At 42.5% G+C, this 14,600-nt stretch overlaps 2 protein-coding genes across 2 annotated transcripts in view; both read left to right on the top strand.

The window, feature by feature from the left end:
- Nucleotides 1–2,680, top strand: part of spata5 (spermatogenesis associated 5) — a 131,262-nt gene extending 128,582 nt beyond the window's left edge. Inside the window, exon 17 of the mRNA XM_041989787.1 lies at nt 2,291–2,680. Within this exon, the coding sequence (XP_041845721.1) occupies nt 2,291–2,470 (180 nt within the window). The 3' untranslated portion in view covers nt 2,471–2,680. The remainder of the gene's footprint in view (nt 1–2,290) is intronic.
- A 1,955-nt stretch (nt 2,681–4,635) lies between these two features.
- Nucleotides 4,636–8,720, top strand: spry1 (sprouty homolog 1, antagonist of FGF signaling (Drosophila)). The gene is made up of 2 exons (XM_041990851.1): nt 4,636–5,309; nt 6,664–8,720. Exon 2 carries the CDS (start codon nt 6,714–6,716, stop codon nt 7,800–7,802), a length of 1,089 nt encoding a protein of 362 aa, XP_041846785.1. The 5' UTR covers nt 4,636–5,309; nt 6,664–6,713; the 3' UTR covers nt 7,803–8,720.
- Nucleotides 8,721–14,600: the final 5,880 nt, after the last annotated feature.

Here is a 14,600-nt window from a genome sequence, read left to right as displayed (position 1 = left end):
TCTTTCACCCGTCATTCACACGTTCAGGTCTTGCTTAAGTAAGCAAAGCATTCCCTAAACAAGACACCATCTGTCATCTATATGGCAGAATGTGTTTTTCTAAAACTTTTAAATACTTCTCATTTCTGGAGCCTTCGCAGATGTGCATTAAGCTATCTGCTCCATGATAGAGCTGCTTTGCGTCAAAGCGTTGTACCTTTCATTTGGATGACCGAGAGTTGTTGCAGTGATTTTTACTGTACAGTTTAAATGCAGTTCTGCACTTGTACAATTAAATATAAGGTGGAAATTAATGGCATTTTTAATTTGTGTTTAGATTTAGCAGCAGCCCGGTGTTTTGGAGAAATTTTGGGTTGACAAAAATTAATTCAACAATCTCAATAATTGTTGTAAGTATAACAATAATAATATAGTAATAATAATAACAACAACAATAATAATACAACTTCATTTATAAAGCACTTTTCTAAACAAATATTACAAAGTGCTTAATGTTGCAGCAGATATAATTCAGTAATAAAGTAAGATAATTTCAAACAACAAACAACTATATAATAAAACTGATCTGATGTACACAGTTTTTTTACTGTGTTGATGTGCGTTTATATTATGTGATGCACATAATGTACTTAGCTCAGCGTGGTGTACCACAGGGCTTGGTCCTTGGTCCCCTTCTGTTCTCTATTTACATGGTACATCTTGGCCAACTTATTCAGGAACATCATGTAAATTATCATTTTTACACCACTGACTTATTGACTTGGTATGTGCCTTCCCAATCACTAACATCCACCTAAAGTGCCATTCTAATCATCCCCCCTGAACACAAGGGAACAGGGGTGTCAAACTCCAGTCCTCAAGAGCTGCTATTCAGCAGGTTTTAGTTATTTTCTTGCTCCAACAAACCTGAAAAAAAATCTAATAGATCCAACAGCTTCTTGTGAACTTCTTCACAATAACCAATTAATATCAGTCAGGTGTGTTAGATCAGGGAAACAATGAAAACCTGCTGGAGACTGGCCCTTGAAGACTGGAGTTTGACTCCCCTGCTTCAGAGCCTCCACCTTACAGAACTCTTTGCCCACTGCACTTAGACACAATATCTCTTGTTACCTTTAAATCTGCTGTTAAAACATTTAATTTTCAGAGCTAATCTGGCTTGCATTGCATGTATGTATTCTCACACTGTCAATTTATGTATGACCCAGCAACCCAGTCCAGTGAGCAATTTCAGTGGCTGCACATGGCTCACCTCGCTTCCACTCACAGTTCAATATTCCACAGCACCACATGACTACCTGTCCTACTAACCTCCCACCAGTCATTATCAGTGGTTGCAGAGACCAATAGTTTCCCATCGGCTGTTGCAGGGAGTTGTGTAAACTGCCTGAGTTCCAAATAGCACTGAGCTTCAAGACACTAAGGCAGGGTGATACTGCAGGGAAAGATGACTGGCCTTCATCACCACCAATATGGAAGTGACTCACTCTTCTGGTGTGTGCAGAATCTCTCCCAAAAGTAAACCGTGCTGACTCCAGCACTCCTCCATGTCATCTGTTGCATAACTCGATCAGTGCTGAAGTTTACAGACTGTAGGACTCTGCTACTCTGTTTACATTTCAAACATCTGCAATGTGGCTTTGAGACAATAAAAGTATTGTTTCAGTGGGGATTCCAGTTACAGGAGGAGGAAAATATTAAAATACATTAAATTAACCAACGGCAAAGTTTTCTCTTAGATTCATAACTCTGAAATAACTGAGCTGTGCTCAGTATTTAATCATCTGATTAACTTTGACATGTTTCATATATTAATTTTTAGGCTTCCTTACACTCTCAGTTCACTTTGTGTTTGTATGATTAACTTGGGAAAAAAATATTGGTCCCCTACCTCACTGATACATCTTATCTTTATTTCAAATTACCTGTTTGTATCCACAAGGCAGTAATAAATGGGATGTTTCTAGAAACAAAAAAAACATGAATTATACTACTGTAACTTTTTAGTATTACTCAGCTGTGTCCATTCTAAGAGCACAAAAGACTAATTTTCTTTTTCAGTTCAGCTATAAATGGTAGCTTGTGTTGTCCATGTGTTTTGTGTGGCTTTACACAGTGATGACATTTGTCTTGACATTAATAAATCACAGCTCCATGAATAAAATCCGCCAGTAACAGTCTGTCACTGAAGTTGATCAGTCTCTCGCTGAGGCTGCTCACATGACTGTGGTGCTCAGTGGAGGACCGTTCTGCCTGACAGCTGAATGTCTGTGTCTGTTTCCTGTCCCAGATAACAGCAGTATGCAGAGAGGCTGCCCTCCAAGCCCTCCAAGAGGACATCAAAGCTCAGCACATCGAGGCCAGACACTTTGAAAGTGCCCTGAGCGCAGTGAAGCCACGAATCCCTGACTCTCTCCTCCAGTCGTATATCAGCTATCAGCAGCAGCACAGCGGCCTGTGCTTCTTCTGATCACATTGCCCTGCAGTCTTTTTCCACAGAGGTTTTCAGCTAAAAAAAAAATGTAGATATTTGCAGCTGAGCTTACAGATCATGTTATTCATATTTGTGCTACAAGCAACACTGAAAGTACCTGAACAAGACACTTAAAAATTATTCAGTGAACAATGCTGTTTAATAAGAAAAACAAGTAAAAAATAAAAAAAATAAAAAATTGAGAATGTAGACTTATGATGTGTTGTGTTATTTTTGCCTGCCTTGTATTTTTAATAGCAAAATAACATTGAAGTATTAGCAAAAAAAAAAAAAAGGGGGGGGGGGGCAATTCAACAAGCCTTTGTTACAGTTAAGAGGTTTACAGCAGAATTACACATTAGAGAAGTATTAAATAAACATTTACCAGCTGGCATTAACAGCATGTCAGATATTATTTCCTTTTTGACAGACTTTCCATGCAGAGATCTGCTGCAGTTGTTTTCACCTCCACATCTGAGTCCTCTGTTTTCACTGACACGTTGCCTTGTGTTTAACTTGAAGGATATTTGAAAGTTTTCAAGATATTTTGCTCTCCATGTTTTACTGCAATAAAACTTGAGCTGCCAGTGAAGGACATAAACCCTCTAATCAGAATGTTGCTGTACTTTGTCCCATTTTCACATTGGAGGAATTAAAGAGTGGAATTGCCTGTGGACTTCCTGAACCCCTCTCAAGGACCCATTAATGGTCTCCTGGTTAGGAGAACCGCTGTTTAATATCCACGGGAAGAAAAACGGTCCTGACTGGTATATTCATCACATTCATACATGGAAAATCAGCTAATTGCTGTAATTGTGAGATTTCCGCCCGCATTTCCGACCACTAAGAGCGGTGATCGAGGCGGCCATGTGGCCTTCGACCATTTTTATCATCTTAAGAAGTAAAATTCTTACACCGAGTCTAACAAAGAGGTAGGCTTATTTAATCATTACTTCGTCACAGAGTCTGTTAAATGGTCCTTTAAGGATTTTAAGTCTTTCTCGTATTTTTTTCAGCATTTGCTGACCCGACTGCCACAGAGGTCATTCCTCTATTGATTTTTCCATTTGAATTGGATAAATTGACTTTGTATTGAACTTCCTTTTCTCATGGATCCGGATGTAGCGCATCCGCGACACCAATCAAACCAGACAGTCGGGAACAGAAGAGAGGGGGTGGCAGGAGTGGAGGGAAGAAGGAGGAGGGGAGTATCTCTCTCCACTGGCTGCAGGGCTCCTTTTTTTCTTAAGGTGGTCCAACCCTACTCCCCCCTCAACCCCCACCCCTTCCCCCCAAATGAAAAATCAACACATGGAGCTCTTCTGACGGCGATGCGTTACTTCCATATCAGAGAATCATGCAATCTGTCGGCTCAACGCCACACTTTTCATTTCCTCTGGTGACATGCCTGAATGCGTAATGGGAACATTCCAGGGAGGACAAAAACATCCTGTTGATGTTTCCTCCCTAAAACTGGGCTATCCAAAGTAGGGTTTCAGCACTGAAAGACATTTTTATGAGCTCCAACTTACATGTAACCAACTTTAGAATATGGGTGAATGTATGTGGATACTGGCTTTGCAGTGTTAAATATTCACTATGCTGCAAATATACTAGATTTTCTTAGTTTTTTTAAAGCATATTTGAATTAATCAGAGGATATATATAAAAAAAAACGTATAAAGTGCACATTAGTTGTTTTTCGATATGCTGAAAAATCTAATTTTACCACTTGGTGAAAAGAAGGGTTTTATGTATTTATATGAGGTAGTTTACTTAACATATGTTCCCAAAAGTATATCATTGCAAAGCTTTTCTAAGAACCGACATAATTTTTTAGAGGCAATCATTACTCATAAGTTCTAAAATAATTCAAGACTTGCACATCTATGCACCCAAAAATGACTAATCCACCGGAGTATAAATAAACAGCGGAGGGCGTTTCTTTCATTGCGTCACCATTAGCCACATTAACCATATTCAGTTCATTAACCATAACAAACAAAAACGGAAACTAGTTATTTCCCCCTCTTTAGTCCCCTCTTCAAGCCCCGGCACATTTTAAAAAGGCCGTTCCACCTTAACAAATGCACACATCTCTATCGCCCGGCCTTCCACATCTGCCCAATGAATCAGGAGCGGATGCGATGTATCCTTTTTCAGTAGAGTGAATGGCCAATGGGAGTTGGCTTGTCGAGCAAACACTGAGCCCTGCGTTCCCATTCATTCAGTGCTGAATAGGCCCGCAGAGCTGGAAGGAGCGCACTGCTGTCTGACCCGACAAGGTTTTTTTTTTTTAATTCTTGACGCAGGAGCGCTGATTCCCATCTTCTCCTCTCCGCAACAATAAGTAACAGCCACAACTCAAGGGCACATCTCAGCAGATGCTGGAAGATTATGGGAAACTCTTGGATACAAGCTCACACGTGTTATAGGGCTATTTGACTCCTCCGGGACATTTTATTTTATTTTATTTTCACAATTCTTGCACGGGACTTCCATGACTGGGTCGTCTCGCCTAGTGATCGGCCTCCAAGTGCGCAGCAACTCTCTGGGTGATTTCTCTTCTTCCCTTCTTCGTCAGAGCTCAAGTGGATTTATATCGTTCCGCCTTTGAGGATAAATGCACGCGTAACCTTCGCAGAACTTTTCTTTATCTACAAGTTGTCAAGACAAGGGAATAACGTAAAGGGATACACTCGCACTTGGATTAACACACTGAATGTTATGCTTTAGACCTCACAGTCTACGTTTGGACATTGCCCCTTTCTTTTTTTGGATGGAGTTTTGGTGAACTTTGCTAGATGGATTCAACGTTATGGATGCTTGCATATAGGTAAGCACCTTCTTAACAACTTTTCTTAATTTTTACTTATTGGGGGGGTAATAGGATTTGTTACCACGATTAAAGCGCACGTAGCTACGTGGTATCTGCCACCGCACAGACGCGAACCTCTTCACACGTTGGTCCACAAAGTGTTAAGACTTTTCGAGTCATTTTTTAGTGTATCTGCAAGGACAAACCGCCCGCTGCGGGTTGAATTCATGGTGATTAGTTGATGGATTTCCATGCCCGTGTTGTTCCGTGGCTGTAACAAACACCCCTCCCCCATGGCGGTTGTTTTCATTCATAAGTTTCCCGTCTGTTTGGAAGAGTCCGCTAATGTGTCTAGTCTGTAACTGTATTTTTTATTAGTAGAACCCTTTTATTTATATATATATTTCTTTTTTTTTTTCCTATCTCTCCCCAGCGCTATGTTCTTGCTGAATCGCGAACTCTCATTAATCAGCTTTAAAGTGCGCCATGACAAACCAGATACACATTTTGTTTATTTGCAAAGCGCAAAAATTCTACCGATTTTTGGATTATTAATGCAGTGTTCATCGGGCTCTGTTCTTCTCTACGTTCTTGCTTTGTCAACTTTGCTTCGTAACATCCCAGAAGGCTCAAAATCAAATTCCTGGCGGTATTTATGATTTAAATGTGCATATAACTAAAAGTGACATCTTATCATAACCTTGTGACAGTTTACAAGCTCTTGGACTGTTTGGTAGTTTAAAAAAAAGAATAGAAAAAACAAAGTCCGCATTTGGTCGGAACTTGGTCTGACCTCTGTTTTTTTAGCTCTACTTTTGTCCCCATTTCCCTCAGCTCGTCTCTGGTGTTTAATAGAATACTAAGTGAAGCAGCTCATTTAGTTCCCTTGGATCCTGTCCTCATTTCGTTGCCGCGGTGCATTTAAATGTTAACTAGTCATACAAATGGAAATGAGGATGGGGAAGTATTTGTAGAGCCTTGCTGAAGTTTAGATGTGTGCCTGTTTGGAAAGAAGCTGCATAAAAGTCTTAATAGTCAACTTTTTCTCCAGAGATGCCTCACTCGACTGGATCAGATCATATTGACTGGATGAGTCTTCAAAGAAACCACATATTAAAATGCACAAACTGCTTTTATGCATTTTGTGTTGCAACACAAACGCCACAGGACACTGTTTTAGAAGTTCCTGATCACATTAACATGTTAGGTTTTACTTTAATCTTGAAAGGATTTGGGTGTTTTGCTTCCACTGTTCTGTCAGGACAGTGTGTGTTTTGCAGTTATGCCATGTTTTTAGCTCTCTCTGATCATGTCTCCTCTCTCCCTGGCTCTCTTTTGTCTGTTCCCCGACCTCTCTTCCCCCCTCTGGCAGGTTTTCCGATGCATGTCCACGGTGAATGTCGGAAGTGGTGATCCCCCCAGATGGAGCTCCAAAGTCAACATGGCCCCGGCGGTTCATTAGTGGTGATCCAGCAGCCTTCCCTCGAGAGCCGGCAGAGGTCAGATTACGAGCGGGAGCTCCAGCATGCCGCCATTCTCTCCCTGGAACAAATCAAGGCCATCCGTTCCAGCAACGAGTACACCGAGGGGCCCTCAGTGGTACGGAGGCCCCCTGCACCCCGCATGCCCCCCAGGCCTCATGACAAGCAGGAAAGGACTCACGAGGTCATCCTCGTCAATGTGAACAACAATTATGAGCACCGGGCGTCAGGTCATCACCATCACATTGGGGGTGGTGTGGTGGTTGTGGCTGGGGGACAGCAGTACGGCGGGTCTCGGGCACCGGGGCTCAGCCGCTCCACAAGCACAGGAAGTGCTGCTAGTTCAGGGAGCAACAGCAGTGCCTCTTCTGAGCAAGGACTCTTGACACGCTCACCCCCCACCAGGCCTGGCATGGGCTTACAGCACCACCACCGAGCGGACCAGCCTGTACGGACTCAGCCCAAAACCAAGGCCTTTTTACAGCCCCAGCAGGGACCTCACTCCCACCAGCCTTCTCTGGAGGCTCCACTCAAGCCCCAGGGCAAAGGAAAATCAGACTTTTCAAGTTCTGGTGACGACGTGATGGCTGCCGCTGGACACCAGTTCATCTGTGAGCGTTGTGGGAAGTGCAAGTGCAGAGACTGCACGGCTCCCAGGAGCCTGCCCTCATGTCTGGTGTGTAACGGCCAGTGTCTCTGCTCTGCTGAGAGTGCACTGGAGCATGGCACGTGTATGTGCCTGGTTAAGGGTATATTCTACCACTGCTCCAATGACGATGAGGGGGATTCATGCGCTGACCACCCCTGCTCTCTGTCACGTTCCCACTGCTGCTCTCGCTTCCTCTGCATGGGATTAATGTCGGTACTCTTCCCCTGTCTGTTATGCTACCCACCTGTCAAGGGGTGTCTGAAAGCATGCCAGGGTTGCTACGACCGGGTTAACAGGCCTGGCTGTCGCTGCAAGAACTCCAACACTGTCTATTGTAAACTGGAGAGCTGGGCCCCGCAGACCCAGGAAAAGCCTTCCTGATTGCTTCCTGTGTGCTTGTGATTGCGTGTGTGCAGGAGACTCTTGATGTGGATCACATGACAATGAAAATGATGATAGTCACAAATTCATGTTTATCAAACATTTTAAGCACCTCCCACCTAACTCCCCTCCTGGTTGTGGAATCCTAAGGGGCTAAGCAAAGGAGTAACGAAAACCACTCAATTATTTTTTTTTTTATTTTTACTTTTTCTGGATCAGGACCATGTTTTTACAGACCAGTGTTTGCCTTAATTGTTTCTATGTCTGTCCTCAGCTTCAGCTCCTCATTAACACTTTTTTAAAATATATATATATTTGACAAAGTTTTTCTTCCGTTTTAGGTAGGCAGTTTCCTCTGGGTCTGTGTGCCTGGTGGGAGCTGCCTCTCACCAAATCTGTGAAGGACGATCTACTATAGGGCAATTATGTAGCTGTTACCTGGTATTCATAGCAAGCAGGTATGTTTGAGTTTATTGGTTGCTACCACACTAAAACTGTGGTTTCAATATGCTCGTGTTGCATTAACTAAAGCACATCCATCTCATAGTATTTTCCACTTGGATATGTTTCTCCTTCCACCCGCCTGACTTATTCATACATCTTCTGTGGCATTCTCCCATATTGTTGTTTTTTTTGTTTTTTTTTTGTGTAAATTTTATGCTCAAAATCCATAAGAGGAATTCTGGCTTTTTTTTTCTTCAAAGGAAAAATTGTCTGTCAAACTTTTTTTTTGTTGTAAAAAAATATTTATTATGTGAAGCTCTATTATTTTATGATATTTATTGCAAGAGACAGTCTTAAATTTACTCATGTCTGAATATAACAAAATATCAAATACTTACTGAAAAATTAAAGGGTGGCACAAAAGAAAACTATGTTAACTTTAATGCAGAAAATATATTAATTATTGAAAAAAAATAGCATTGTCTGGTGTCTTGATTGTCCTGCTGACTGGTTATTGGCTAGAAGAGCAATGGGTGTGACTGGCGGGTGATTTTTGTAAAATATCTTAGTGGTTCTTTTTCCTCGAGTTTTAGCTCAGTGGATCACTGTTCCATGTGTGTGTGCATATATGTGCATGAGTGTGTGTTCATGCTGGGTGTGGAATTCCTGGCAAAGAAAGGGAGAAAAAAATAGCAATGAGCAGAAACGAATGGTAGCTAAAAATGTGACTGTTTACATTCTTCAGGGGTTTCTTTGCTGCGATTCTCCTCAATAAGCTCAAAAACAAAACAATATAGGTCACTGACATGATTAGCCCTGGAGCTGCTAGCATCAGTCGAGCCTCTGAGTTTCCATGAGTTATGCTCATATGAAGTAACTCTCTTTCCAAACCCCCTGCTCAAATCATCTGGCCAACAAGTCACCACAAAACTATGCACTGTAGTTTATTTCCTGTGCTTTACCGCAGCTTAGATCGGGATGTTCCTAAACTCCCAAATGGTCTCCCATGCTGCAAGCCGAAGAGGGAGTGCGCCTTCAGAAATGAGAGAGACCATTACGAGTAGCTGGGGCCACCTGTTCAAAGATAATAAACTGAGGCTATCAATGCCTGGCTTTTATGGCATGGTTCCTGCACTAAAGGCAATGACTGAGGCCAATCCAGCCCCCACCCTAACCAACAGCCCCACATTTGGCTAGCTCCTTTTCTTTGTGAATTTATCACATTGCAAGTCTGCTGACCCCCCCCCAACACACACACGCACACACACCCCCAACACACAGCCACTAACTGACACCCACACACTTCTCAACCTCTGGGCCTCCAGGGCTTGAGCCAGAAATGCAGACAGTTGGAAACGGCTTAAGTTTGGAGAGCTGCAGTGTCGGTGACAGAAAAGCACCTCCGTGTCTATAATCAGCCACATGTGACAGTAGTGCCCTCAGGTGCTGTGTGCGACAGGCTGAGGAGCTTTGGATTCAGAGCTTCGGTTAAAAAGGCAACCAGGAATCGCTTGAGTTAACATGAGCTCTGCAGTTTAAGTTTTTTTTTTTTTTTTTTTTTTTTTGCATTTTTAGGAATAAATTGTTTTGTTTAAAATCCTTCACAAACATGAAGTTAATTTTAAACAAGGGTAGAAAGGAAGTATCTTGTTTTGTTGGAAACTCTGACTCCCATCCAGTTTTATTCCGGTTTGCATTTAAACAATCATACCTCTGCACTGAGCCATCTGTGCTTGGTGTGCTTTTCTCCCTGTTTGACGGAATGTACCTTTTGTTGCCTTGAATAGTTAAGACTGGATTAGTGATTTGTCAATTTCCTGTTACCTTTCAGAGCTGCAATTCGAGCCCCATTTGCTCCTGGCTCCTGGATGATAGCAAACAATAGGAGGCCTCTTTTTATTTCAGGTTTCACTGTAGTTCCTCTGTGCTGATGAAGAGGATGGAGGAGATCTAAAATGTATTCAGGAGGCGGTGAACAGGAAGCGAGTGTTTACTTGATATTTTCCAGCCTAAGCCAAAAAAGGAAGCAGATTAAACTCCCACTGTTTCTAGAACTTGCGTCTGCTAAGTCTTTAACATGTCTATGTAAAATCTGATCTAATCAGCTGAGGTGCCTAAAATAACATTTGAAGCCTCGTGAATAGTTTCTTTTAATTTTTAGTCACCCTGCCACGTGAACAACTCTGAAACTGCGTCACATTTTACTCATCAGGGGGAATACTACTCCACTATAAAAAAGTGAAATCTGACTCAGTATTAAGTAATCCACTGGTAAAAATGACACCCCCCCCCCCTTCCCTCCCCCTCTTTACACTTGTTTCAGAGTAAATTTAGCAGCTCCACACACCCACGTAATTCTGTTTAGAGTTTTTAGGCTTGGCGGATCCCTCGCTGCAGCTTTGGGTTTTTTGGGGCCATACAAGAGCAAACATGCATGACTACCAAGTGAGTCACGATGGAACCTCCAACCCACACATCCTATCGGGGCAGTCCTTTTGCTTACCCGGTGCACTGCTGTCAGAATGGCCGCGTTGGAGCAGGATATAAACAGTCATCCTCTTCCACTGCATTCATCACTAAAAAGGCCTGCTTCAGCTTTCCTCTGCCTGCTCATCTGGTTTTCATTATTTCCCCCTCATGGCATATAAATAGAAATTAGCAATCAGGGGAAACGTGGGGGCGGTGGATTTTAGGAAGGAAGGCTGCTTTGGTCACTTCAGCTTGATGACCAAAGTTTATGGAAGTTATCTCCTTGGATATTTTTACTTTGGACAATTTTGGTGTGCTGGAGCAACATGTGAGGGCTGATGTATTTAGAAGCCAATCCAACATCCACACTCCAGGACACACAAGATTAAAATGACATTTGAAAAATATTAGGTAATCATTTCCAGTTTAGTAAGTTTCTGTTTTAGTATAAAAAGCAACTTTTATTTTTTATATACAAACAGCATTTCCAAAATTCTAATCATTTTAGTAAACAAGATAAGAAGGCCCATGTTTGCTTCAACAACCATCCATTTCCCAGTTTATACAGCACGTTTTGAAAGACTTTGGATTGTTTGAGGTTCTGAAACCACACATGAACATGCCGTCCTTCAACATGACCAAAAACAGGAAACCACCATTTAAGAGGTTTGATCATTTCACCAAAGAGAAATGTCATAAAGACTCAGTTTTTCATTTAAAGAGAAAAGGAGTCCAGACAACCATCAAATTAATACATTAAATATGACCACACCTTGCTTTTAGCAGAAACAAACAACTTTTACCTCTGCAGACTAAGGAAATGGAGGAACTTTAAAAGGACTGGATTACCAAAATGACAAGTTTGTTGCTTTTTGTAGTATTAGAACAAAATTTCTCTTTTGGTGGGTTGTTTATGTTCAGTTAAAAAGAAACAGAGGCTTTAATCCCTATAAAATTTTTATTTTAATTTCACCAACAAGCTTGAAGTTGCTCTTATTCAATGTTAAGTAACGGTGGAAGTCTCAGGAAAAGAATGTCTTGAATCCTTGGCAAGTTACCAAAGAATCCAAATTTCACAGAATATGCCGGAGAAAACTACATTAGGTTGCTGCTGGCCACTTACTGATCATCAGATGAGCAGTGTGTCAAAGGATGCAGTCATTTATCGGCCTCTTTCCTCCTTAGGAGCCATAAAGAGCCTTTAGGGACAACCCAGTGTTTTATCAGGTGTCAAGGGCTGTTCAGGATGGAGGTGTTTCATTGGGGCTTGAGCCTCTTAAGTATTTGCTTCTGGGTACACACACACACACACACAGGAACTGAGTGTAAAACTTTCACACCCCCCCTTTTAAGTTGCTATGTGTGTATGCAGCGTTACTAGCCATCTGATACCACATTCTCCTCCAGGCCCTCTTCCTGTCTCACGTCTTTGTCTGCCATTTTCTGAACAAAAGCCAGCTGGAGGGAATGATGATCATCATGAGCGGGAGGAGGCCTGTGGATCAATACAGAACACGACCCTTGGCAATCATTCAGTGAGTTCCTTTTGTAATTAAAGCCTGGACGTAATTTCTGCTACAGACAAGATTTGCTCTAAATCAATGGCTCCTATTTCATCAGAATGATTGACTCATCTGTTTTCAAAGTGTCTGCAAAGTTGGTGTAAAAACCCATATACCAGTTCTCACAGGCCTCAACAGATTAACTTTAGATTTGGAATTCTGCTGGAAAATTTAATCAGCAGGATGTTTATTCCACCTTCTCTCATTGGAGAACATTGTTGGAAACAGCGGTTCTTGAATCTGATGACCAAAAATGCTCTCAATAGTTCAAGAGATTACAAAAAGATTCAGCACAGAGGAGGATGTTTAAAAAAAACAAAAGCAAGAGATAAGAATCAGAACTGCCTCCAGTTTAAGACAACCCTAAAATGTTAACAAAAGTTGAAATCTGTTAACCTGGACATGCCTTAAGGATTTTTTCACATTGAGTAAGACAAAATCACATCCTCGTTCCTACTTCAATGCCTCCAGGGGACAGTTTTTGTTTTTGCTGCATGCCAGGACCCCTGTGACTACTTTTGTTCTGTTTTTACCTTTGATATCTCAACCAAGGACAACAAAAAGCATCAACAAGCATGTAAGTTACAAAGCTAGAAAGTCGGATGGATGCTTGTGCTTTCTTCACAATGAAAAAGAGGAAGCTTGCTCCCCCCACCTTCATTCCTTCTTTTTCTGAGATTAGACTATGCATCCAGACAGATGGTTCCCGTCTGCTGGCTTTTTTCAATTCACTTCCTCTCGTCACAGACAGCCACTCTCCCCCCCTCCCTTTGCTCCCTTCCCTCTCGCTCTGTCCCTCCCCCTCCCTCTCTCTTTCTCCCCCCACCCCCTTCAACGGCTCCTCTGTTATGTGGCTGGAAATAATCTTTTATTGCCCAGTTGTTCGGAAGTGACCTCCTGCCCTTGATTAGATAGGGCCAAGTCCTATCACACGATTGTGTTTGAGCCCCCACCACCATCACCACCAACACACACACAGACACACACACCATACTCACACCATCCCAGACCAGCACACCATCTTTTCCCCAACCCCCTATCCCTCTCTTACTGCCTGGGCCTTGGTGATCCTGTGTGTGGGGACAACAATGGGGGGCTTTAGTCCTGTCCGGCGCTTCTCAGCTGGGGGGCAACAAGGTGGGGGTCATGAGGGACTTTCTTTTTTTTCCCATCCGTCAGCCAGTCATCGGGTGGAAGTTGTAACCCCATGTCCCACCCCCTCCCCAAAAGCCTCCATCCTATCCCCAGCACCATGGTTAACCTCCCAGTTGCCGGATGCTCACCCTTCGACCCTCAAAGCCTCCTCCACCTTCCTCTCCTGATGACCCCCACCACCCTTGAGAGCCTGATAGATAGGCTTTAATCTCCTACTCTATCAGCAGGCCTTTGAGTTTGCTGTGTGGTCTACCAATTGGTGGGCTCCCAGAGATTTTTGGTCTTTGAGGACGTTCAAATCTGGCTGGTTTTGATCTTGTTAAATGTTATGTTATCCAAAGATATTCAGCCCTGATCAAGGGGAGGTGCAGACTCCAAATTTGTTCTATTTATTCTTTGTTTTCTACCTGTCCTGGGATCAGTTTTGGGGGACAATTTAGGATTATCTCTTTTTTAGGGAAACATCTTCTTGGAGAGCAGGAGGTCACTTCCTGCTCAGAAACTCTTCATTAGCCCATGAAGGAAATATGTTTTTGCAGTCTAGATAAATTACTGCCAGACATTAAATGAAAGAAGGCAAATATTCATGCATAGCCACACATACAGAAAACCTTTCTTGACCGCCACGTGATCTTCCATGTACAGCTTACATATATAGACAGTAGTCAAAGGTTTGGACACACACAGGCTCAACACAGAAGATGGATACGCAGACAGATGGACAGTTTCGTCCGTCTCCTGCATTGGTTACGCGCGTTATTTGGTCTGTTTTCAGGGGGCATAGCTTTCCGTCACTTGACGCAGAAGACGGAGCAATATCAACAGAAAACGTGGGGGTAGTGCTGGACAGAATAGCTGACATGTGACCAGGGAAAGCAAGAAACCATAGAAGAAGAAGGGAACCATGAAGGTAAGACAAAAGCAAAATAATAATGAAGACAAGCACAACAACTGTAGAAATTGTGCAAGCTTTTGAAAAAAGACTATGTGAGTGTTTAGGGTGTGTTGGTCGGTTGGAAACAACTTCATAGTGATGCATTACCGCTGCCAAAATTTCTGAAACTGGTGTTGGCTCTGCCCACTAGTGGAGGATTTTGCTTAACCATGACAATGAAAAAGATGCATGGAAGTTTGAGGACGGCGGTGTATGACAACGTTTGAAATAAAC

This window comes from Melanotaenia boesemani, chromosome 7 (assembly GCF_017639745.1).
Source record: "Melanotaenia boesemani isolate fMelBoe1 chromosome 7, fMelBoe1.pri, whole genome shotgun sequence".
Classification (NCBI taxonomy): domain Eukaryota; kingdom Metazoa; phylum Chordata; class Actinopteri; order Atheriniformes; family Melanotaeniidae; genus Melanotaenia; species Melanotaenia boesemani.
The sequence above is the reverse complement of the archived record's forward strand: the minus strand, read 5'-3'. Positions and strand labels throughout refer to the sequence as shown.